The 25,142-nt window shown below is 48.4% G+C and overlaps 2 protein-coding genes across 2 annotated transcripts; both read left to right on the top strand.

Moving 5' to 3' along the window:
* Positions 1-12,692: 12,692 nt before the first annotated feature.
* LOC718474 (growth hormone variant-like) lies at positions 12,693-14,225 on the top strand. Its single transcript, XM_077972430.1, has 4 exons — positions 12,693-12,702; positions 13,292-13,407; positions 13,501-13,665; positions 13,921-14,225. Exons 1-4 carry the CDS (start codon positions 12,693-12,695, stop codon positions 14,116-14,118), a joined length of 489 nt encoding a protein of 162 aa, XP_077828556.1. The 3' UTR covers positions 14,119-14,225.
* A 3,057-nt stretch (positions 14,226-17,282) lies between these two features.
* LOC114669819 (somatotropin-like) lies at positions 17,283-21,417 on the top strand. Its single transcript, XM_077971054.1, has 8 exons — positions 17,283-17,399; positions 17,912-17,979; positions 19,121-19,181; positions 19,461-19,518; positions 19,978-20,252; positions 20,476-20,595; positions 20,689-20,853; positions 21,115-21,417. Exons 1-8 carry the CDS (start codon positions 17,283-17,285, stop codon positions 21,310-21,312), a joined length of 1,062 nt encoding a protein of 353 aa, XP_077827180.1. The 3' UTR covers positions 21,313-21,417.
* The last annotated feature ends 3,725 nt before the right edge of the window (positions 21,418-25,142 follow it).

The following is a 25,142-nucleotide window of genomic DNA, read 5'->3' as shown; positions in this document are numbered from 1 at the left end:
TGAAGCAAGGGGCAGCTTGGGAAGACAACCTGTAGGGCCTGCAGGGTCTATTGGGAACCAGGCCACTGAAATATAAGAGATTTGGTTGTTCCTGTGCCATAAGAAAGCTGACACATCACTGCAGTCTGTTACTCACTAAGGCCATTCCACCAGGTCAGTGGTCCCAGCTCACTGGTCATAGCTCAATGGTCATCCCAGAGATGACTTGAAGGCATTTCTTCCTGTCCCACCATTACCATCAACACCAAACCTGGCCCCCCAGGAATGAGAAGAAATGAAAACAAGATGGGCTATTAAGTGCCGAGGCAAAAGCTTCCCAACAGGTGAGGAAACAATATAATAGAATTACTTGTGTGCAGAACAACTTTAAGATCAATATTCCTTAAGCCCAACTACTCTTGGGAAATGAGAACAATGCAAAAATGAGTTTCAGACATACAGAACGAGAGCTTTTGGAATCAGAATTAGGGTGAGGGAAGTGGAAGAGAGATTTTATTTGGGGTTGCAAATGCAGTGACAACAGGTACCAGGAAGATATCAATGTAAGCAATGAGGGCTGGATGGAATAGGATAAATCCCAGATGACACTCGCTTTCCTTTGGTGGATGCAACACAGAGGGGTGAGAACCAGCACAATCTGCAGCACTCAAGCCCCTGCTGAGGTAGGACCCACCCAGCCTGTCACCATCAGGACTGCAGGGACAGGGCTTCCAGACCTTCTGATTCTTTGAGACAGCTAGGATATTCAGACCTTTACGTGAAATCTAACATTTAAACACTGGCAACACATATTGAACATATATTAAGAGCAAAAATTAACCCAAACACACATGGTCTCCAAGCTGTTTGTGAGCAAGTTTATTCTAAGAGATGCTGATTGGGGAACTTGGTGTAAGGGAAAGAATCAGAAAAATTTGGTTTTTACATAATTTAGTGCTCCTGAATAAATTACTTGACCAAGCTGAGATAATAATATATTGCTTTACTAGGATTATGAGAGGATTAAACACAGTGACATTTTTGATATATTATAGTACTCAAGAAATTGTAGTTATTTCTGCATTGAATTTTTGGATGTTTTGTGTTTTCTGATGGAGTGTCTAAATATCTGTTGTGAAATTATATTGTTTTCCTTGACAATTAGGAAATAATGAACATTTCAGATGTTTAGTGTTGAGAAGCACTAAAGAGCGGTGGTTAGTTCTTTAGAGTTAAGAGTTTACTCTGCCAAGCACTTTGGCTAAGTGACTGGTGACCTATAAATCGATACTAAGATGCTCACAGGAACTCTAGTATCCAAAAATGATTTCATGAAGTCAGGAATTATTCTGCAATGCAAATAATCAACCCCCTAATTAATCTTCTTTAGAAGTTCTGATTCTTATGTACTATAATGAATTTTCTTGATAATGAGACCCATTTGTGTTCATTTTTGGCTATTTTACAGTTAATAACTCAGTCCTTGGGGAGTGGCCGAAAGCTGAAATAAGAAGAACTCTGGAGCTGCTGCATTTCTCAGTTCAGAAGTCATTCCTACATCTTACGTAGTTCTTCTACTATCTGGCTTTAAAATTATGGCATTTTGAAGTTAGAAGGGCCTCATAAGTCAGTCTAGTTTCTTCTACTTTGGGAATCTTATCCTCCGGCATCCATTATAGTCAGTATTCCAATTACGAGTGTGTAGCACTAGGACCAAGGGAATCACTTTTTCACAGCGCTCCTCATTCTATTAAACCACTCTCATTGCAGAAAACTATTTCTTGCACAAAGCTGGAATCAATATTCCTGCAGCGTCCTTCATTCGGCCTTAAAATTATTTAGAAATCTCACGGTCTTTAGAAGTCGATAGAATGAGCACAATTTTAATTATCTCTTGGCTTGCGTGTTTTAAAAGGAAAGGTGACCCATCTTTGTAAGTATTTGTTGAATGCACGTGATAGGGGAATGACAATGTCCAGCGCCTACCTGGGTGACTAAGAGGGTTCTAAAGTGGGGTGGTCGTAACATAAAACTGAACTGCAGGGGGAGCCACACTCCAGAGAGTGTCCACCCAGCTCCCTTCCGGTATAGGAGAATGCACTCAACCACTGCTGGTTGAGAATTAGAAAGATACTACATGACTTTGCACATTTTCGAATATAAAAAGACCTTAAAGACCATCTACTTTAAACTCTTTTGATTTACCCACAGTTATTCTACTTTTCAGCTCATCAACTTGGTGTGGACAGCAATTTCCACTGCAAATTTGAGATGCCTAGGGTGTTTTCTAAACGATGCATATGTAAGCCCTCAGTCCCTGAGATTCTGATATAATTAGCCTGGAATCTGGTCTAGGCAAGAGTAGTTTGAAAACTTTCCCAGGTGATTCTAATGTGTAAACAAGGTTGAGAACCACTGTGTTAGGGACCGCAGAGATGAGAGCCTCGTGTCCACAGGTGTATTGGTTTAACAGGGAAAAAGGAGAATAAGGGGATGAGACACCTGGGCCAGTTGTGGTGCCACCTGCTCTGAATTCCAACCAGTCATCTCAAAAGTGTTTCTCAGGAACCAGTCACAAAAAGACAAATACTGTCTGATACCAGTCATATGAGGTACTCAGAGCAGTCAAATTCATAGAGACAAAAAGTAGGATCGTGGCTGCCAGAGGCTGTGGGGAGGGAGGGAATAGGGAGCTATTCAATGAGCAAAGGGTTTAGACTGTGCAAGATGAAAAGGGTTCTGAAGATGGATGGTGGTGATGGTTGCATGACAATGTGAATGTACTTCATGTGACAGAACTGTACACATACAATGGTTAAGATGTACACGTAAAATGGTAAAATGCTTATATATTCTCACAACTAAATATGTTAAAAGTCCATTTTGGTTTTTTTTTTGAAACAGAGGCTGGAGTGCGGTGGTGCGATCTCAGCCCACTGCAACCTCCACCTCCCGGGTTCAAATGGCTCTCATGCCTCAGCCTCCTGAGTAGCTGGGATTATAAGCATGCACCACCACACACGGTTAATTTTTGTGTTTTTTGTAAAGACAGGATTTCACCATGTTGGTCAGGCTGGTCTCAAACTCCTGGCCTCAGGGGATCCACTCGCCTTGGCCTCCCAAAGTGCTAGGATTATAGGCATGAGCCACCGCGCCTGACCCTTAATGGTATTTTATAATGAAAACTCTTCCTAAAGATCAGACTAGTGAGACTGGCACAAGGAGGAGTTCAGTAGGCAGAGCTCGAGTCATCCTTGACCCCTGGGATAATGTTTTCTTCACTCTGTCATTTTTTTGAATTTACCCTAACCTAAAATGACCACTTCTGAATTTCTTCCATGAGCGTTGTTGAAATACACGTGGTGAGTTTTGTCCCTTTATACACAGTTGAGAGCAGAACTGACCCCTTCCCTTTTCTTCTGAATTATCAGGTCTGGGCTTCTAGGCCAAGACAAGCTGACACTTTGCCTGGCTGCTTCTTTAATTCAGAAGGCCCTGGAGTGCTGAGGCATGTGATGAGCACCGCTGGGATTAGGGTTACCAACTTGTCCTCATTTTCAGGAGACTTTCTCAATGTCAACAATGAAAGTCCCACGTTCCTTCCAAGAATCCCTCAGCTCAATGCAAACTCAGCTAATAGGACTGGTCACCCTACTAGTAGTCCTAAATCATAGAGGACCAAACTCGGGGGAAAGTAGGGGAAGGAGCAAGAAAAAGACTAGAAAAATCGGAAAGCTGTGTATGGTGTCTATGACTTTTGATGGCCCTCAAGGTCACCATGGATTTCTGATTCTTGCTTTGAGTTTATGTGATTATAATGATGTGCTTAATTCCCACCAGAATTATCAGTGTAATAATTAAAACCAACAAATGTGAACACCATGCTAATTTATTACAAGTATTATGTCATTTCTTTCTAATTATAATCTTCTAAGGTAAATACTATTATTAATCCTATGGTAAGAAGTCCCACTAAAGATATAACTTATGCTTTCTCAGGACTAGAGAGAAAGACACCAAAATGCCACCCTGACCATCCTTGAGAGGATAAACGGCCAGGCACGGTGGTTCATGCCTGTAATCTCAGCACTTTGGGAAGCCAAGGTGGGAGGAGGTCAGAAGTTCAAGACCAGCCTGGCCAACATGGTGTCACCCCATCTTTACTAAAAATGCAAAAATTAGCCAGGTGTGGTGGTGCACACCTGTATTCCCAGCTACTGAGGCATGAGAATCGCTCCAGCCCGGGAGGCAGAGTTGCACTCAGCCGATCATGCCACTGCACTGCAGCTGGGTGGCTGAGCAAGATTCTGTCTCAAAAATAATAATAAAGACGACAAACGTTTGGAGTATTAAAGGCCACTCTTCCTCTGGAGATAATCAAGGTAGCTGCAATTTAAGCGTGAGCCACTTGCTTTAATGTTCAGAAAGAATATGATCAAAACCATTTAGGGGGTGGGGCCTCCTCCTATAGACAATGAAGGCAGCTACCCTCAGAAGCTCTATTATACTGGAAGAGAGATGTGAGACCCTTCCTGCTTTAAGAATCAATGAAGCCGGGCATGGTGGCTCAGCCTGAAATCCCAGCACTTTGAGAGGTGGGCAGATCACCTGAGGTCAGGAGTTTGAGATCAGCCTGGCCAACATAATGACACCCTGTCTCTACTAATAACACAAAAATTAGCGGGACATGGTGGCACACACCTGTAATCCCAGCTACTCCAGAGGTGAGACAAGAAAATTGCTTGAAGCCAGGAGGCAGAAGTTGCAGTGAGCCGAGATCACGCCACTGAACTCCAGCCTGGGAGTTCAGAGCGAGACTCCATCTCCAAAAAAAAAAAAAGAAAGAAAGAAAGAATCAGTGAGAAGGGGCTGCCTGACCCCTGGTGGTGTGGATCCTTCGGGAAGGAAAGCAAACAGAGTTTCCAAGTCTACAAGGGTTCCAAGTAACCCAGCCTACTCTGAAGACCGTTGCGGGACAGCTCTTCCAAACTACTGAGCTCTAAGAACTGGAACCCTGGAAACCCAAGCAAGAGGACAAGCGCAGCTGGACTAGGCCCCGAAGAAGGAGATCATCCTCCCTCAGAGATCCACAGCAGCTGGGAACCTGGATCTGCAGACCCACTTGGTTTGATGGTATTGTGTGGGACCATCTGTCAACACTGACACCCTGTGGCAGTGACAAGCAAAGGCAGCAGCCGGCTAAGTCTCCAGGCTCTCCCTGCTGGAACTAGAAAGTCCAAGTGGCCCCCTTCTTCCCTCCCTTTTTGGTTTTGTTTGTTTTGTTTTGTGTTTGTTTCTTTGTTTTTGTTTTCATTTTCTTCAAGACGGGAGTGTTGCTCGGTTGGCCAGGCTGAAGTGCAATGGCGCGATCTCGGCTCACTGCAACCTCCACGCCCCAGATTCAAGCGATTCTCCTGCCTCAGCCTCCCCAGTAGCTGGGATTACAGGTGCACACCACCACACCTGGCTCATTTTTCCCTTCCTTTTTAGATTTGCTGTGCTTCAAGACACTGAGGCCATGAGGCAGGGTTTGCAGATACAGGACAACTACAGCCCTGATGCGGCTGATCCTGACACCGAAATGGTTGTGGATCCCCGGATGGGGCGGCTCTATACTCCTGTCTCTGAAACCTGCTTCTTAACTTACTTCCCCAAATGCTCAATTCAGGGAAGGTGGATGATTTATATTAGACTCACAGGATGAGAGAGCAGTAGCTCCACCTAGTGGAAACATCCAGGTTGAAAAGGTCATGTTGGGGGATGATGCTATTTTGCAAAGTCAAGATAATTCATGTCCCTCCAGGAAGCCTTCTTTGATCTGAGTTATGCTTTCTCTTAACAATCTGCTTTCCCAGTCATAGGAATTCATGCACAAATGTAATCTCCTACTTGTTTGTCTAAATAGCTTTCCTAATAAATTTGTGGAAGCCAGGGACAATGTTTTGTTCACCGCTGCATCCCCACTGCTTTGTATGTGGTGAAACCAAAGGGTTATTTTTATACTTAATCTATAACACCAGACTCAGAGGAGGTCTGAGAAGAATGGGAAAATGTTTTCTCTCTGGTGTCTGATGCCACGATTTTTTCTAGCTAGTATCTGCAATTTGGAAGGCTACGCACCTCTCTCTATCTGGAAGTCTGAACTTCAGTTTTTGTTTTTGTTTCATTTGTTTTGTTTTTGAGACAGGGTCTGGCTCTGTCACCCAGGCTGGAGTGCAGTGCATGATCTCAACTAGCTGCAACCCTGCACCTCCCGCGCTCAAGTGATCCTCCCACCTCAGACTCTCTGAGTCCGCAGATTCAAGTAGCTGGGACTACAGGCACGTGCCAGTATAGTACACTAAGTTTTGTATTTTTTGTAGAAATGGGGTTTCACCATGTTGTCCAGGATATTTGCCAACTCTGGGGCTCAAGTGATTCGCCTGCCTCAGCCTCTCAAAGACCTGGGATTACAGGTGTGAGCCACCTCCCCGGCCTGAATTTTAGTTTTGAAAGCAGGTCAAATAGGCTGCTGCCCTGAGCTAATGCACCCCCTGCCCTGGGCTGGTTGTTTATGCTATCAACACGGTGTTTTTTCCTTAGAAATTGTCCTTAAAGTTATAAAATGCAGCTGGGAGTGGTGGCTCACACCTGTAATCCCAGCACTTTAGAAGGCCGAGGTGCGTGGATCACGAGGTCAGGACTTCAAGACCAGCCTGGCCAAGATAGTGAAACGCTGTTTCTACTAAAAACACAAAAAATTAGCTGGGCATGATGGTGGGCACCTGTAATCCCAGCTACTCTGGAGGCTGAGGCAGAGAATTCCTTGAACCTGGGAGGTGGAGTTTGAAGTGAGCCGAAATTGCGCGACTGCACTCCAGCCTGGGCAACAGGGCGAGACTCCATCTAAAAAAAAAAGTTATAAAATGCAACTGTTTGACATAATAAGAGCTTTCAGCAATGACACAGAAGGGTAGAGAAATGCATTTGGATATCATAAAATCACTTTTATTTTTACCATAGCAACTTTCCAGTGAACATTTCTTGACTGATTTGGAAGAAAAGATCTGGTTTTATGATTCCTCATGCCTTCTCCGAGGGTGAATATACTCTTTTCCAAGGACAAGAAAGGAAGCTGAATCATAAAATCATATGAACGTTTGCACAAGAGGATTCCTCTTGAAGTTTCAGGGAAATTGTTTTCAGACAGATGAAAATATCCACTTGTTGATGAAAAGGGAGAGTAAACATTGGAACTGTAACCTAGACGCCCATATGGGTAAAAAAAAGAAAACTGGCAAATGTGAACTCACAGTTGATCTCTCTGTCAAAAGGAATTCAGAGATGTTTGGAGTGCTTAACCTATGACGCCAATTCCGTGGAAGAACTCTACCTTCTACTTCACAGACAGGACACTGGGCTAGATAGGATGCTTGTCCAGCCCAAAGTGGAATTTCTTACCATCTGTATACTCCCCCAAGACCCACAACAGATGGTTACTGAGTTGAAGCTTGCCACTGATCCTTAATGATGTCAACAAGCTCAGCTCTGGGAGCTGGCACTCCAGAAGCCCAGGTCAAGGGAGCAATGGAAAGTGGAGATGGGAACAGAGCTCTGACTCCTAGCCCCGTATTTGATACTTACTCCCTTCAAAGTCCTGTCCCTGGACTACAAATTGAGTTCCCAGTTAGAAATCAGAAAACCATGACATATGAGTTGCATTTCTAAGATGTGCCTGTCTTTAGCATGACGTTTAAGAGAAAAGGGCAGTGGGAACCATAAAGAAATGGCAGCCAGGCGTGGTGGTGTGCACCTGTAATCCCAGCTACTGGGGAGGCTGAGGCAGGAGAATCACCTGAACCTGGGAGGCTGAAGTTGCAGTGAGCCGAGACTGCATCATTGCACTCCAGCCTAGGTGACAACAGTGAGACTCCATCTCAAAAAGAGAAAAAAAAGGAGGGGAGAGAGATAGAGGGAAAGGTGAGCTTGTGGACGTACTGGACACACAGGACCTGGGACATGGGGGCCTGAAACACTGTTTTACAGACAGAAGAATACAAAGGGAAATGCAGCCTGCCATTCTGTTTCTTCCTTTCTCCTCTATCCCTTCTTCCCTCCCTGGGAAACCACAGTAGCAGAAGTCTCATTCCATCAAATAGCTGTCAATTATATGAGTTGTACTTTTCTCTTCCTCAACAGTAAACTGGCTTTTCTCCTCTTTGTCCTCCTCTTTCTGTCTAGAGAGCAATTTCCTCCCGTCCACTTTGCAGGGCCGATAGCTCAAATACAGTGCTATGGTGATGACACCCACTCCAAGGGCAACGGTAATAACGACAAAGAGGGCAGAGCTGATTCCTTCATCCAATCCTGTCCAAGCACAGAAGACAGAGTTAGGAAGGTCACAAAGTACGAGGATCACCCACCCCAGCCCACCAGGCCCACTTCTGAGTCTCATTCTTCCCAACCTAGTAGAATCTTTCTTATTTTCATCCTTGGATAAGAATCCCAAACCCCTGAGGGATTTCCATCCTCCGCCCGGCAGCAGAGCAGCAAAGTTTACCTTGAACAATGACAGCAATGTCTTTGCTGACAGAGCCCAGCTGGTTAGTGGCTGTGCAGCAGTAGGCTCTGGTGTGGTTCTGGGTTGCCTTCTGTGGCACTTCAAGGTCAAAGACCACCCCATTCCAGGTACACACCAAGGCTGGAGCTGGGTTTCCCTTTGGGACACAAGCAAGCCTGTGTTCCATCCCTTCCAGCCAGGTCTGTTTGCCAGAGCATCGGGATTCCTCTAACCATGGCTTGTCTGCAAAAACGGTTTCCCAAAGAGCTGAGTTCGGTGCACCACACTCCCTCACTACCTTCACACCCTGCTCCCTCTCCTCACCCAAATGTGGTCCCCTCCACCCAACAGCTTTCCTTACTAACGGAGCACTAGCAGATCTCTGCTTTGAGTCAACTCTTCTTTCCCATCTTCCCCATGGGCAGGGAGTCCCAGATGAAACCTAGGGTGTTCTTATGGATTCCGACTAAATGATAATGCTGCTCGAGCCATGGTGGCCCTGGGGCTCCTGCTTCCCATCTGTGCTTCTCAGTGGGTAAGGAGCTAGATAATGGTGACCTCAGAGATTAGGATTTTTCTACCTTTTTTTTCTTTTTTCTTTTTTTTTTGGAGACAAAGTCAGTCTCACTCTGTTGCCCCAGCTGGAGTGCAGAGGCATGATCTTGGCTCATGGCAACCTCTGCCTCTCGGGTTCAAGCAATTCTCATGCCGCAGCCTCTCCAATAGCTAGAATTACAGACGCACGTCACCATGAGCAGCTAATTTTTCTATTTTCAGTAGAGATGGGTTTCACCATGATGGCGATGCTGGTCTCAAACTCCTTACCTCAGGTGATCCACCTGTGTCGGCCTCCCAAACTGTTGGGATTACAGGCGTGAGCCACCACGCCCAGCCTATCCTGAGCCTTTTGAAGCAGACGCCAGAGATGCGAAGCCCAGTCTCTCCCGCCTGGCCATGTGGAGGCTCTTATTGGGTAGTCTCTCAGCCTGCAGGAGCCAGGGATCTGGCCCCAGGTGATGCCCCAACAGTGGGCCACTCCCCACGACTGTCAGGAAAATCCCAAGTCTAATTCAAAGTTGATTTTCTACTAGCAATGAATGATGGACATGGTCTCCATTGCTTAAGGCCCTGGGAAGATCTAGACTAGAGAAAAGGATCATCGACTTCTGCCCACACCTGTGGGCCTCAGTTCTTCCCTCTGGTCCATGGTTGCCATGGTAACGCTTTGTAAAGTTGTTTCCCCAGGGGTCTCTAGAGTACTCTGAGTCACCATAACTCTGAGGTCAACAGAAGTGGAGAGAGGAGACACTCCCTGCCCTAGCTGGTCCCACGTGTTTCTGGCAGTAACCTGTCTCAGGAAACTCACCAGCCCTGTGCCCATCTACGGAGTTCTGGAGTGATCCCCAGTTAGGGCCCCTGCTGCCCTCATTCCTAAGGGAGGCTGGAGACTTCTTCCATGGCCAAAAACCCACATCTAAGTCCCCAGCACTAGCTAAAAGGCCCTGTCACGGGGTGCTATCTGTCCGTCCCAGTTCACATTGGAGGAAGGATGGTGGGGGAGGCAGAAGCTACGTGGAGCTCAGGGACCCTCCTCCATTCCCACCTGGCTCCTCCTCTTTGCTGGTGCTGGAAGGAGCATGGGGAAAGTGGTGTCTCCACCCTCCCTTGTCCCCATCTTTCTCAGAGTTGGTATCATTGATGACACCCCTCTTGGATCCTCCCGCAGCCCTGCCTGGAGAACAGCCCACAGCCCAGGGCCCTCCCAGCAGATGATGAGTCTGGGCTGCTGGTCGGGTAATGCTTCAGGAATGAAGGCAGAAAAAGGAGGTCTGTCTTCTTCTCTGAAAGACGGGAGATGGCAGGGCCCCAGTATTCACATCCTGGGCCACAGGGCTGTGGGTTTTCATTGCTGGTTGCCAACACCACAGCCAACCACTTCTAGAAGTGTTTCCTTGTTTCCTTCCTTGTGTTTCTACAGCGTCAAGTGCTAGATGCTCTTAAACTCAGCGGGGGATGATTTCAGTGCCCGTGAGGATGTTCTTTCCTGCTCTCACCTCTGGAGGCATCTGATGCTTGTGACCTCCAGATGGTATTGAAATAGCACCAACCCTGGGCACCAGGAGACAGGAGGCTCAGTCCTGGCCTTCTCTGCCTTCGCCTTGTCCTGCTGTGAGGTTTCTACAAGGCACCCCATGCCACTGGGCCATTCTCACCTGGGAATAGAGAAAGAACAATTTGCCCCTTATGGAAAGACGAAATGAGGCAAAAGGCCCCTTATGTTGTGGGCAGAATCCCTGCACTCAGAGGGATTTAGAAGCTGAAATAACTGGGTTGGGAGCAGTGGCTCGCGCCATCTCACTATTTTGGGAGGCCAGGGAGGGTGGATCATCTAAACTCAAGAGTTCGAGACCAGCCTGGCCAACATACTGAAATCTATCTCTACTAAAAAAGTACAAAACTTAGCCTGGCATAGTGGCGGGTGCCTGTAATCCCAGCTACTAGGGAGGCTGAGGAGGGAGAATCACTTGAACCCAGGAGGTGGAGGTTGCAGTGAGGCAAGATTGTGCTACTGCACTCCAGCCTGGGCAACAGAATGATACTCCATCTCAAAAATAAAAATAAAAATAAAATGAAGAAACTAAAATAACTAAATAACTGAGTAGCACCACACTACCTGCTCTGGAGAAAGGACTTTTTTTTTAAATCTGTTTTGAGATGGAGACTCGCTCTGTCACGCAGGCTGGAGTGCAGTGGCACCATCTTGGCTCACGGCAACCTCTGCCTCCTGGGTTCAAGTGAGTCTCCTGCCTCAGCCTCCCACTTTTACAGGCTTGTGCCACCACGCCCAGCTAATTTTTGTATTCTTAGGAGAGATGGAGTTTTGCCATGGTGGCCAGTCTGGTCTTGCACTCCTGACCTTAAGTGATCCACCCACCTCAGCCTCCCAAAGTGCTGGGATTACAGGCATGAGCCACCGTGCCCGGCCCAGAGAAAGGACTTTGAGTAACACAATGTGGGAAGAGCAAGGTTGTGGAGATCTGCTGCCCTGGCTGAGGTAGCTCATGCAATCAGTCTCTCTCAGCCTCAGTGTCTTGACCTGTGAAACGGGATGATAATAACACCTCCTTCACAAGACAAGTGGCAGGTCTGACGTGAGAATGCACAGGCAGGCCCTTGGCAACTGGATAAGCTCTATACAGCTCTGGAAAGGAGGGGGAGAAAAAAGAGGAGGGGCTTCCATGGCTGGAGAGGGCATCTTTCGGCCTGATGTGTTCTGAGTTCCAAAGCTGGGAAAGACACTCAAACCTTCCAGAGCTCTTCCAACTTTTCGATTCTCTGATGGTTTCAGGTCTAGGGGAGGAAGCGCTTGTGGTCCGTGTCTGTCCCCGGGATATCTGTTTCTTGGTTTGCATCTCTGCTGCAGGTCCAAGGAGCTGGGGCAATACCATGAGTCTGGCTTCTTCATCCCCAGGGACCTGGGGGAGCTCCCCCCCACCACCACCGCCCACCCGACTCAGGGAAAGGGGAGAGCAAAGTGTGGGGTTGGTTCCCTCTAGTGGTCAGTGTTAGCACTGCATCCAGTTGCCTCAGGCGGGCCCAGGAGGAGTCAGCAAAAGTGGAAATCAGGACTGAATCCTGCCCAGAACCCCCACAATCTATTGGCTGTGTTTGGTGCCTTTTCGCAACACACACATTATCTCTGCTGGGTGGAGGGGAGACATGTGAGGAGGAGGAAAGGGATAGGATAGAGAGTGGGATGGGGTCTGTAGGGGTCTCGAGGACTGGCTATCCTGACATCCTTCCCCGTGTTCAGGTTGGCCACCATGATGTGCTGCCAGAGGGCACCCACCTGCTCCTTAAAGAGAGGACAAGTTGGGTGGTATCTCTGGCCGACACTCTGTGCACAACTCTTACGATGCTGGTAACGGTGAGAAGGGAAAGATGACAAGCCAGGGGGCATGATCCCAGCATGTGTGGGAGGAGCTTCTAAATTAGCCATTAGCACAGGTACATCAGTGGCCCCATGCGTAAACGTACAGAGAAATAGGTGGGGTCAAGCAGCAAGAGATAAGGGGCCAGGGTATAAAAAGGGCCCACAAGAGACCAGCTCCAGGATCCCAAGGCCCGACTCCCTGAAACACTTAGAGTCCTGCGGACAGCTCACCTAGCTGCAATGGCTGCAGGTAAGCGCCCCTAAAATCCATTTCTGCACGATGTGTCCTGAGGGGAGAGGCGGAGCCCTGTAGATGGGACGGGGGCATCTCAGCCCAGATATTTGGCCAATCTCAGAATGTTCCTGGTCCCTGGAGGGAGGGAGAAAAAAAAACAGCTCCTGGAGCAGGGACAGCACTGGCATCTTGCTCTCCATTCCCTCTGTTGCCCTCCGGTTTCTCCCCAGGCTCCTGGACATGCCTAATTCTGGCTATTGCCCTGCTCTGCCTACCTTGGCTTCAAGAGGGCAGTGCCTTCCCAACCATTCCCTTATCCTGGCTTTTTAACAACGCTGTGTTCTGCGCCCATCACCTGCACAAGCTAGCATCTGACACGTACCAGAAGTTTGTAAGCTCTTGGGGAATGGGTGCACATCAGGGGTGGCAAGAAGGGGTGACTTTCCCTCGCTGGGAAGTCCTGGGAGAGAATAAGGAGCTCAGGGTTGTTTTCTGAAGCAGAAATGCAGGCAGATGAGCGTACGCTGAGTGAGGTTCCCAGAAAAGTAACAATGGGAGCTGGTCTGCAGGGTAGACCTTGGTGGGTGGTCCTTCTCCTAGGAAGAAGCCTATATCCCAAAGGAACAGAAGTATTCATTCCTGCGCAACCCCGAGACCTCCCTCTGCTTCTCAGAGTCTATTCCGACACCCTCCAACAAGGAGGAAACACAGCAGAAATCCGTGAGTGGATGCCTTCTCCCCCAGGCAGGGATGGGGGAGGCCTGTGGTCAGAGCCCCCGGGCAGCACAGCAACCGCTGGTCCTTCCTCTGCAGAACCTAGAGCTGCTCCACATCTCCCTGCTGCTCATCCAGTCGTGGCTGGAGCCCGTGCAGTTACTCAGGAGTGTGTTTACCAACAACCTGGTGTATGGCACCTCGAACTTCAACGTCTATCTCTACCTAAAGAACCTAGAGGAAGGCATCCAAACGCTGATGTGGGTGAGGGTGACCCCAGGGGTTCCCAATCCTGGAACCCCACTGGCTTCGAGGGGTGAGGGAGAGAAACTGCTGCCCTCTTTTTAGCAGTCAGGCTCTGACCTAAGAGAACTCACCTTAGTCTTCATTTCCTCTCGTGAATCCTCCAGGCCTCTCTCTACACCCTGAAGGGGAGGGAGGAAAACGAATGAATGAGAGCGGGAGGGAGGCAACAGTGACCAAGCGCTCAGCCTCTCCTTCTCTTTCTTCACTTTGCAGAGGCTGGAAGACGGCAGCCCCCGGACTGGGCAGATCTTCAAGCAGACCTACAGCAAGTTTGACACAAACTCGCACAACGATGACACACTGCTCAAGAACTACAGGCTGCTCTACTGCTTCAGGAAGGACATGAACAAGGTCGAGACATTCCTGTGCACCGTGCGGTGCCGCGCTGTGGAGGGCAGCTGTGGCTTCTAGATGCCTGGGTGGCATCCCTTGTGACCCCTCCCAATTGCCACTCCTGGCCATGGAAGGTGCCACTCCAGTGTCCAACAGCCTTGTCCTAATAAAATTAAGTTGCATCATTTTGTCTGACTAGGTGTCCTTCTATAATGTTATGGGGAGGAGGGTGGTGACATGGAGCAAGGGGCAGGTTGGGAAGACGACCTGTAGGGCCCACGGGGTCTATTGGGAACCAGGCTGAAGTGCACTGGCACGATCTTAGCTCACTGCAACCTCTGCCTCCTGGGTTCAAGCGATTCTCCTGCCTCAGTCTCCCGAATAGTTGGGATCCAGGCATGCGCGACCAGGCTCAGCTAATTTTTGTATTTTTGGTAGTGACGGGGTATCACCATATTGGCCAAACTGGTCTCCAACTCCTGACCTCAGGTGATCTGCCCAACTTGGCCTCCCAAATTGCTGGGATTACAGGCATGAGCCATGGCGCCCTTCCCTGTCCTGTCATTTTAAAATAATTATACCAGCAGGAGGACGTCCAGACACAGCATGGGCGACCTGGCCATGCCCAGCCCAGTGGACATTTGACTTCTCTGCTTAGCACTGTCCTCTCATGTGCTGGGTCCACTCAGTAGACGCTTGTTGAATTCCGGGGCCTAGAGCTGTGCCAGCTGCCTCGTCTTGTCACCTTCTGGCTTATTCCCTCCCTCCATATCTTACCTATTTACCTCATGGGAATGTTTCGAATTCCAAATTTCTATTTTACTGTTACATACTTACTTGTTTGCTATTATCTCTGCTGCCAGTAGATTGTTAGCTCCAGAAGAGAAAGGATCATGTGTTTTGTTTATCTAGATATGCCCATCTGCCTGGTACAATCTCTGGCAAATGTTATAGACAACAACTACTTGTGGAATCGGTGAATGAACGAATAGAAGAATGAGTGAAAGAATGAATAGACGAAAGGCAGAAATTCAGCCTCAGGCCGGGCACAGTGACTCACGCCTGTAATCCCAGTACTTTAGAAGGCCGAGGCGGGTGGATCACAAGGTCAGGAGTTCAAGACCATCCAGGCTAACACGGTGAAAACCCATCTCTAAAAATACAACATATTAACCGGGTGTGCTGGCGGACAGCCTATAGTCCCACCTACTCAGGAGGCTGAGGCAGGAGAATGGCGTGAACCTGGGGTGGGTAGAGCTTGCAGTGAGCTGAGATCGTGCCACTGCACCCCAGCCTGGGCAACAGAGCAAGACTCCATCTCAAAAAACAAAAAGAAAAGAAAAGAAAAGAAATCCAGCCTCAAAGAGCTTACAGTCTGGTAAGAGGAATAAAATGTCTGCAAATAGCCACAGGACAGGTCAAAGGAAGGAGAGGCTATTTCCAGCTGAGGACACCCCATCAGGAAAGCACCCCAGACTTCCTACAACTACTAGACACATCTCGATGTTTTTCACTTCTCTGTCAATGGATTGTCTCCCTGGAGAATCATCCCCAAAGTGAAATTACTTAGCACGTCCGGTTAGGTAGATCGTTATGTACTTCTTGGTTGTTCAGAGATCATCAACCAGTGCAAACAATACCCCATCAACACACAACAGTGCCTGCCCCTCTCCTCCCCAAGCCTTCCAAGGCCCTTTCTCCGTGCCTGAACCCCCCGGCCATATCATGTGGCAAGCTTAAGGGTCCAACGAGATACAGGAAGTGAAACACGATGTACACTGAAACGTGCAATACAAATAGGCAGCATGATGTGCCTCGGTTCACTAAACCGAGCTACACTGGGTGGTTGTTTTCTACCACTTTCCTTAATGCCTATAGACACCTCATTCTGCTGCTGAATTCCTCATGTTCAATTCCCCCCATCTTCATGGAACATCCTCTGTGCAGGGACTTGACCCCTGTCCTGCTAGCTTTGCACTGAGGCAAGCTCTGTCCATGCCTAGTAGTGCCACCATCTTTACTAGATGAGGTTTCTAAAGATCTTGGCATGGAAGGAAAGCCTGGGGGCCTTGGATAGGCCTTGGATAGTGGGAGAGCTCCAGGCAAGCCACCTGATCTCTTTGAGCCTCAGTATCCTCACTCACATCCCTATGGCTCAGTAGAGTCCCAAGCACATGGTGGACACGCAGAAGTATTGATCATCTTCCTCACCTCCCCTAGGAGAGCCCTTGGGAATCCCCACATAATATTCCCTGAAGACCTTAATCCAATGAGCTGAGTAATTGACTCGGTACCAAATTCAGAGAAAGGATATTAGAAGCCAAAAGGAGGTAGAGTATGTCCCAGTACGATAAACAGCCTCTGATCTCAAGGAAGAAAGAACAGAGCTGCAGGTGGGAAGTGTGCGCCGCAAATCACCAAAGTGGGAGTGGAAGGAGCGCCCACCAGTCCCTCGGAGGCGATCCCTAAGACCCGGTGAGTATGGCTTCGAAAAATGTGATTGTCCTCAACCCCACAGTCTTGAACCTAACAGGAGATCTCAAAGCCTGAAAGACACCACTTTAGGATCAACAGCAGATCTGCGACTTTCCACAGCAGGCACACAGAACCCTAAAGTTAGTCAAGGTTGGACATAGGAAGGGCTTCCAAACACACAGAGAAATTCATTAATCCTAAATTATAAAGGGAGGTTCTTTAAAGGAACCAAGATGATTGTGAGATTATCCTGAGCTTTTTGTCTTGTTTTGTTTTGTTTTTGATACAGAGTCTCACTCTGTCACCAAGGCTGGAGTGCAGTGGCGTGATCTCAGCTCACTGCAACCTCCATGTTGCGGGTTCAAGCAATTCCCTGCCTCAGCCTCCTGAGTAGCTGGGATTGCAGGCGCCTGCCACCATGCCCGGCTAATTTTTGTTTGTTTAGTAGAGTCGGGATATGACCATCTTGGCCAGGATGGTCTTGAACTCCTGACCTCATGATCCACCCACCTCGGCCTCCCAAAGTGGAGGGATTACAGGTGTGAGCCACAGTGTCTGGCCTATCCTGAGCCTTTTGAGGCTGAAACCAGAGATGCGAAGCCCAGCCTCTCCCCACTGGCCATGCGGAGGCTCTTGTTGGGTAGTCTCTCAGCCTGCAGGAGCCAGGGATCTGGCCCCAAGTGATGCTCCAACAGTGGGCCACTTCCCGGGACTGTCAGGAAAATCTCAAGTCTAATTCAAAGTTGATTTTTTACTAGCAATGAATGATGGACGTGGTCTCCATTGCTCAAGGCCCTGGGAAGATCGAGACTACAGAAAAGGATCACCGACTTCTGCCCACACCTGTGGGCCTCAGTTCTTCCCTCTGGTCCATGGTTGCCATGGTAACCCTTTGTAAAGTTGTTTCCCCAGGGTTCCCTGGAGTCCTCTGAGTCACCATAACTCTGGGGTCAACAGAAGTGGAGAGGTGACAGGAGACACTCCCGTACCCTGGCTGCTCCCACGTGTTCCTGGCAGTAACCCGTCTAGGGAGCCTCACCAACCCTGTGCCTATCTGCGGAGTTGTGCAGTGATCCCTAGTTAGGGCCCCTGCTAGGGCTCATTCCTAAGGGAGGCTGGAGACTTCTTCCATGGCCGAAAATCCACATCTAAGTCCCCAACACTGGCTAAAAGACCCTGTCATGGGGCGCCGTCTGTCCCAATTCACATTGGAGGAAGGATGGTGGGGGAGGCAGAAGCTAAGTGGAGCTCAGGGACCCTCCTCCATTCCCACCTGGCTCCTCCTCTTTGCTGGTGCTGGAAGGAGAATGGAGAAAGAGGTGTCTCCACCCTCCCTGGGCCCCAGCTTTCTCAGAACTGGTATCATTGATGACACCCCTCTTGGACCCTCCTGCAGCCCTGCCTGGAGAACAGCCCACAGCCCAGGGCCCTCCCAGCAGATGATGAGTCTGGGCTGCTGATCGGGTAATGCTTCGGGAATGACGGCAGAAAAAGGAGGTCTGTCTTCTGCTCCGAAAGGGGGGAGATGGCAGGGCCCCAGCATTCACATCCTGGGCTACAGGGCTGTGGGTTTTCAATGTTGGTTGCCAACACCACAGCCAACCACTTCTAGAAGCGTTTCCTTGCTTCCTTGCTTCTGTTTCTATAGCGTCAAGTGCTAGATGCTCTTAAACTCAGCGGGGGATGATTTCAGTGCCCATGAGGATGTTCTTTCCTGCTCTCACCTCTGGGGGCATCTGATGCTTGTGACCTCCAGATGGTATTGAAATAGCCCCAACTCTGGGCACCAGGAGACAGGAGGCTCAGTCCTGGCCTTCTCTGCCTTCGCCTTGTCCTGCTGTGAGGTTTCTACAAGGCACCCCATGCCACTGGGCCATTCTCACCTGGGAATAGAGAAAGAACAAGCTGCCCCTTATGGAAAGACAAAATGAGGCAAAGAGCCCCTTGTGTTGGGGGCAGGATCCCTGCACTCAGAGGGATTTAAAAGCTGAAATTACTGGGTTGGGAGCGGTGGCTCATGCCAGTGATCTCAGTATTTTGGGAGGCCAGGGAGGGTGGATCACCTAAAATCAAGAGTTCGAGACCAGCCTGGCCAACATACTGAAACCCCCTCTCTATTAAAAAAGTACAAAACAGCCCGGCATAGTGGTGGGAGCCTGTAATCCCAGCTACTAGGGAGGCTGAGGAGGGAGAATCATTTCAACCCAGGGGTGGAGGTTGCAGTGAGGCAAGATCATGCCACTGCACTCCAGCCTGGGTGACAGAATGAGACTCCATCACAAAAAAGAAATAAAATAAAATAAAGAAACTAAAATAACTAAATAACTGAGTAGCACCACACTACCTGCTCTGGAGAAAGGACTTTTTTTTTTTTTTTTTTATCCAGGGCATCTTTCGGCCTGATGTGTTCTGAGTTCCAAAGCTGGGGAAGAGACTCAAACCTTCAAGAGCTCTTACAACTTTTAGATTCTCTGATGGTTTCAGGGCATAGGACGAAGCGCTTGTGGTCCGTGTCTGTCCCCAGGATTTCTGTTTCTTGGTTTGTATCCCTGCTGCAGGTCCAAGGACCTGGGACAATACCTCAAGTGTAGATTCGTCCTCCCAGGGACCTGGGGGAGCCCCCGCCCCCGCCCCCGCCCCAAGGCTCAGGGAAAGAGGAGAGCAAAGTGTGTGGTTGGTACCCTCTAGTGGTCAGTATTAGCACTGCATCCAGCTGCCTCGGGCTGGCCCAGGAGGAGTCAGCAAAAGTGGAATTCAGGACTGAATCCTGCCCAGAACCCCTGCAATCTATTGCCTGTGCTTGCCGCCTTTTCCCAAAACACACATTCTCTCTGCTTGGTGGAGGGGAAACATGCGAGGAGGAGGAAAGGGATAGGATAGAGAGTGGGATGGGGTCGGTAGAGGTCTTAAGGACTGGCTATCATGACATCCTTCCCCGCGTTCAGGTTGGCCACCATGGCGTGCTGCCAGAGGGCACCCACCTGACCCTTAAAGAGAGGACAGGTTGGGTAGTATCTCTGGCTGACCCTCTGTGCACAACCCTCACAGTGTTGGTGACGGTGGGAAGGGAAACATGACAAGCCAGGGGGCATGATCCCAGCATGTGTGGGAGGAGTTTCTAAATTAGCCATTAGCACAGCCGCATCAGGGGTCCCATGAGTAAACGTACAGAGAAATAGGTAGGGTCAAGCAGCCAGAGATAAGGGGCCAGGGTATAAAAAGAGCCCACAGGAGACCAGCTCCAGGATCTCAAAGCCCGACTGCCCGAACCACTCAGAGTCCTGTGGACAGCTCGCCTAGCTGCAATGGCTGCAGGTAAGCGCCCCTAAAATCCCTTTCGACACGATGTGTCCCGAGGGGAGAGGTGGCGCCCTGTAGATGGGACAGGGGCACTAACCCTCAGGTTTGGGGCTTCTGAATGTGAGTATCGCCATCTAAGCCCAGATATTTAACCAATATCAGAATGTTCCTGGTCCCTGGAGGGATGGAGAGAGAAAAACAAACAGCTCCTGGGGCGGGGAGAGCATTGGCCTCTTGCTCTCTGGCTCCCTCCGTTGCCCTCCGGTTTCTCCCCAGGCTCCCGGACATCCCTGCTCCTGGTTTTTGCCCTCCTCTGCCTGCCTTGGCTTCAAGAGGCTGGTAGGGTCTCAAGCGTACCCTTATTCAGGCTTTTTGACAACATTATGATCCAAGCCCATCGCCTGCACCAACTGGCCTTTGACACCTACCAGGAGTTTGTAAGCTCTTGGGGAATGGGTGCATGTCAGGGGTGGCAAGAAGGGGTGACTTTCCCCCCCGGGAAGTCATGGGAGGAGACTAAGGAGCTCAGGGTTGTTTTCTGAAGCGAAAATGCCGGCAGATGAGCATACACTGAGCGAGGTTCTCAGAGAAGTAACAATGGGAGCTGGTCTCCAGCATAGAGACCAGCAGTCCCTCTTGGTGGGGGGGTCCTTCTCCTAGGAAAAAACCTACATCCCAAAGGAAAAGAAGCATTCGCTCATGGGGAACCCCCAGGCCTCCTTCTGCTTCTCGGAGTCTATTCCCACACCCTCCAACAGGGAGGAAACGCAGCAGAAATCCGTGAGTGGATACCTTCTCCCCAAGGTGGGGATAGGGGAGGCCTGTGGTCAGAGCCCCCGGGCAGCACAGCCACTGCGTGTCCTTCCCCTGCAGAACCTAGAGCTGCTCCGCATCTCCCTGCTTCTCATCCAGTCGTGGCTGGAGCCCGTGCAGTTACTCGGGAGTGTGTTTGCCAACAACCTGGTGTATGGCACCTTGGAGAGCGATGCCTATGACCTCCTAAAGAACCTAGAGGAAGGCATCCAAACGTTGATGCGGGTGAGGGTGGCGCCAGGGTTCCCCAATCCTGCAACCTCACTGGCTTCGAGGGCTGGGGGAGAGAAACACTGCTGCCCTCTTTTTAGCAGTCAGGCCCTGACCCAAGAGAACTCACCTTAGTCTTCATTTCCCCTGGTGAATCAATCCTCCAGGTCTTTCTCTACACCCTGAAGGGGAGGGAGGAAAATGAATGAATGAGAGAGGGAGGGAGGGAACAGTGACCAAGCGCTCAGCCTCTCCTTCTCTTCCTTCACTTTGCAGAGGCTGCAAGATGGCAGCCCCCGGACTGGGCAGATCTTCAAGCAGACCTACAGCACGTTTGACACAGACTCACAGAACGATGACTCACTGCTCAAGAACTACGAGCTGCTCCACTGCTTCAGGAAGGACATGGATATGGTCGAGACATTCCTGCGCATGGTGCAGTGCCGCACTGTGGAGGGCAGCTGTGGCTTCTAGGTGCCCGCGTGGCATCCTGTGACCCCTCCCCAGTGCCTGTCCTGGCCCCGGAAGGTGCCACTCCAGTGCCCACCAACCTTGTCCTAATAAAATTAAGTTGTATCATTTTGTCTGACTAGGTGTCCTTCTATAATATTATGGGGTGGAAGGTGGTGGTGTGAAGCAAGGGGCAGCTTGGGAAGACAACCTGTAGGGCCTGCAGGGTCTATTGGGAACCAGGCCACTGAAATATAAGAGATTTGGTTGTTCCTGTGCCATAAGAAAGCTGACACATCACTGCAGTCTGTTACTCACTAAGGCCATTCCATCAGGTCAGTGGTCCCAGCTCACTGGTCATAGCTCAATGGTCATCCCAGAGATGACTTGAAGGCATTTCTTCCTGTCCCACCATTACCATCAACACCAAACCTGGCCCCCCAGGAATGAGAAGAAATGAAAACAAGATGGGCTATTAAGTGCCGAGGCAAAAGCTTCCCAAAAGGTGAGGAAACAATATAATAGAATTACTTGTGTGCAGAACAACTTTAAGATCAATATTCCTTAAGCCCAACTACTCTTGGGAAATGAGAACAATGCAAAAATGAGTTTCAGACATACAGAACGAGAGCTTTTGGAATCAGAATTAGGGTGAGGGAAGTGGAAGAGAGATTTTATTTGGGGTTGCAAATGCAGTGACAACAGGTACCAGGAAGATATCAATGTAAGCAATGAGGGCTGGATGGAATAGGATAAATCCCAGATGACACTCGCTTTCCTTTGGTGGATGCAACACAGAGGGGTGAGAACCAGCACAATCTGCAGCACTCAAGCCCCTGCTGAGGTAGGACCCACCCAGCCTGTCACCATCAGGACTGCAGGGACAGGGCTTCCAGACCTTCTGATTCTTTGAGACAGCTAGGATATTCAGACCTTTACGTGAAATCTAACATTTAAACACTGGCAACACATATTGAACATATATTAAGAGCAAAAATTAACCCAAACACACATGGTCTCCAAGCTGTTTGTGAGCAAGTTTATTCTAAGAGATGCTGATTGGGGAACTTGGTGTAAGGGAAAGAATCAGAAAAATTTGGTTTTTACATAATTTAGTGCTCCTGAATAAATTACTTGACCAAGCTGAGATAATAATATATTGCTTTACTAGGATTATGAGAGGATTAAACACAGTGACATTTTTGATATATTATAGTACTCAAGAAATTGTAGTTATTTCTGCATTGAATTTTTGGATGTTTTGTGTTTTCTGATGGAGTGTCTAAATATCTGTTGTGAAATTATATTGTTTTCCTTGACAATTAGGAAATAATGAACATTTCAGATGTTTAGTGTTGAGAAGCACTAAAGAGCGGTGGTTAGTTCTTTAGAGTTAAGAGTTTACTCTGCCAAGCACTTTGGCTAAGTGACTGGTGACCTATAAATCGATACTAAGATGCTCACAGGAACTCTAGTATCCAAAAATGATTTCATGAAGTCAGGAATTATTCTGCAATGCAAATAATCAACCCCCTAATTAATCTTCTTTAGAAGTTCTGATTCTTATGTACTATAATGAATTTTCTTGATAATGAGACCCATTTGTGTTCATTTTTGGCTATTTTACAGTTAATAACTCAGTCCTTGGGGAGTGGCCGAAAGCTGAAATAAGAAGAACTCTGGAGCTGCTGCATTTCTCAGTTCAGAAGTCATTCCTACATCTTACGTAGTTCTTCTACTATCTGGCTTTAAAATTATGGCATTTTGAAGTTAGAAGGGCCTCATAAGTCAGTCTAGTTTCTTCTACTTTGGGAATCTTATCCTCCGGCATCCATTATAGTCAGTATTCCAATTACGAGTGTGTAGCACTAGGACCAAGGGAATCACTTTTTCACAGCGCTCCTCATTCTATTAAACCACTCTCATTGCAGAAAACTATTTCTTGCACAAAGCTGGAATCAATATTCCTGCAGCGTCCTTCATTCGGCCTTAAAATTATTTAGAAATCTCACGGTCTTTAGAAGTCGATAGAATGAGCACAATTTTAATTATCTCTTGGCTTGCGTGTTTTAAAAGGAAAGGTGACCCATCTTTGTAAGTATTTGTTGAATGCACGTGATAGGGGAATGACAATGTCCAGCGCCTACCTGGGTGACTAAGAGGGTTCTAAAGTGGGGTGGTCGTAACATAAAACTGAACTGCAGGGGGAGCCACACTCCAGAGAGTGTCCACCCAGCTCCCTTCCGGTATAGGAGAATGCACTCAACCACTGCTGGTTGAGAATTAGAAAGATACTACATGACTTTTCACATTTTCGAATATAAAAAGACCTTAAAGACCATCTACTTTAAACTCTTTTGATTTACCCACAGTTATTCTACTTTTCAGCTCATCAACTTGGTGTGGACAGCAATTTCCGCTGCAAATTTGAGATGCCTAGGGTGTTTTCTAAACGATGCATATGTAAGCCCTCAGTCCCTGAGATTCTGATATAATTAGCCTGGAATCTGGTACAGGCAAGAGTAGTTTGAAAACTTTCCCAGGTGATTCTAATGTGTAAACAAGGTTGAGAACCACTGTGTTAGGGACCGCAGAGATGAGAGCCTCATGTCCACAGGTGTATTGGTTTAACAGGGAAAAAGGAGAATAAGGAGATGAGACACCTGGGCCAGTTGTGGTGCCACCTGCTCTGAATTCCAACCAGTCATCTCAAAAGTGTTTCTCAGGAACCAGTCACAAAAAGACAAATACTGTCTGATACCAGTCATATGAGGTACTCAGAGCAGTCAAATTCATAGAGACAAAAAGTAGGATCGTGGCTGCCAGAGGCTGTGGGGAGGGAGGGAATAGGGAGCTATTCAATGAGCAAAGGGTTTAGACTGTGCAAGATGAAAAGGGTTCTGAAGATGGATGGTGGTGATGGTTGCATGACAATGTGAATGTACTTCATGTGACAGAACTGTACACATACAATGGTTAAGATGTACACGTAAAATGGTAAAATGCTTATATACTCTCACAACTAAATATGTTAAAAGTCCATTTTGGTTTTTGTTTTTGAAACAGAGGCTGGAGTGCGGTGGTGCGATCTCAGCCCACTGCAACCTCCACCTCCCGGGTTCAAATGGCTCTCATGCCTCAGCCTCCTGAGTAGCTGGGATTATAAGCGTGCACCACCACACACGGTTAATTTTTGTGTTTTTTGTAAAGACAGGATTTCGCCATGTTGGTCAGGCTGGTCTCAAACTCCTGGCCTCAGGGGATCCACCCGCCTTGGCCTCCCAAAGTGCTAGGATTATAGGCATGAGCCACCGCGCCTGACCCTTAATGGTATTTTATAATGAAAACTCTTCCTAAAGATAAGACTAGTGAGACTGGCACAAGGAGGAGTTCAGTAGGCAGAGCTCGAGTCATCCTTGACCCCTGGGATAATGTTTTCCTGACTCTGTCATTTTTTTGAATTTACCCTAACCTAAAATGACCACTTCTGAATTTCTTCCATGAGCGTTGTTGAAATACACATGGTGAGTTTTGTCCCTTTATACACAGTTGAGAGCAGAACTGACCCCTTCCCTTTTCTTCTGAATTATCAGGTCTGGGCTTCTAGGCCAAGACAAGCTGACACTTTGCCTGGCTGCTTCTTTAATTCAGAAGGCCCTGGAGTGCTGAGGCATGTGATGAGCACCGCTGGGATTAGGGTTACCAACTTGTCCTCATTTTCAGGAGACTTTCTCAATGTCAACACTGAAAGTCCCACGTTCCTTCCAAGAATCCCTCAGCTCAATGCAAACTCAGCTAATAGGACTGGTCACCCTACTAGTAGTCCTAAATCATAGAGGACCAAACTCGGGAGA

Source organism: Macaca mulatta, chromosome 16 (genome assembly GCF_049350105.2).
Source record: "Macaca mulatta isolate MMU2019108-1 chromosome 16, T2T-MMU8v2.0, whole genome shotgun sequence".
NCBI classification, from domain to species: Eukaryota; Metazoa; Chordata; class Mammalia; order Primates; family Cercopithecidae; genus Macaca; species Macaca mulatta.
This window is presented reverse-complemented; position numbering and strand designations above follow the sequence as displayed.

What these genes read in the sequence shown, in the direction of transcription:
- LOC114669819 (XM_077971054.1), top strand. Translation starts at nt 17,283, where the DNA reads ATGGACGTGGTCTCCATTGCTCAAGGCCCTGGGAAGATCGAGACTACA. An exon ending in GAGTCTGGGCTGCTGATCGG is followed by an intron (nt 17,980 to 19,120) that starts GTAATGCTTCGG and finishes TCGTCCTCCCAG; the next exon opens with GGACCTGGGGGAGCCCCCGC. An exon ending in GACCCTTAAAGAGAGGACAG is followed by an intron (nt 19,519 to 19,977) that starts GTTGGGTAGTAT and finishes AACCAATATCAG; the next exon opens with AATGTTCCTGGTCCCTGGAG.
- LOC718474 (XM_077972430.1), top strand. An exon ending in AGGAAACACAGCAGAAATCC is followed by an intron (nt 13,408 to 13,500) that starts GTGAGTGGATGC and finishes CTTCCTCTGCAG; the next exon opens with AACCTAGAGCTGCTCCACAT. An exon ending in GCATCCAAACGCTGATGTGG is followed by an intron (nt 13,666 to 13,920) that starts GTGAGGGTGACC and finishes TTCACTTTGCAG; the next exon opens with AGGCTGGAAGACGGCAGCCC.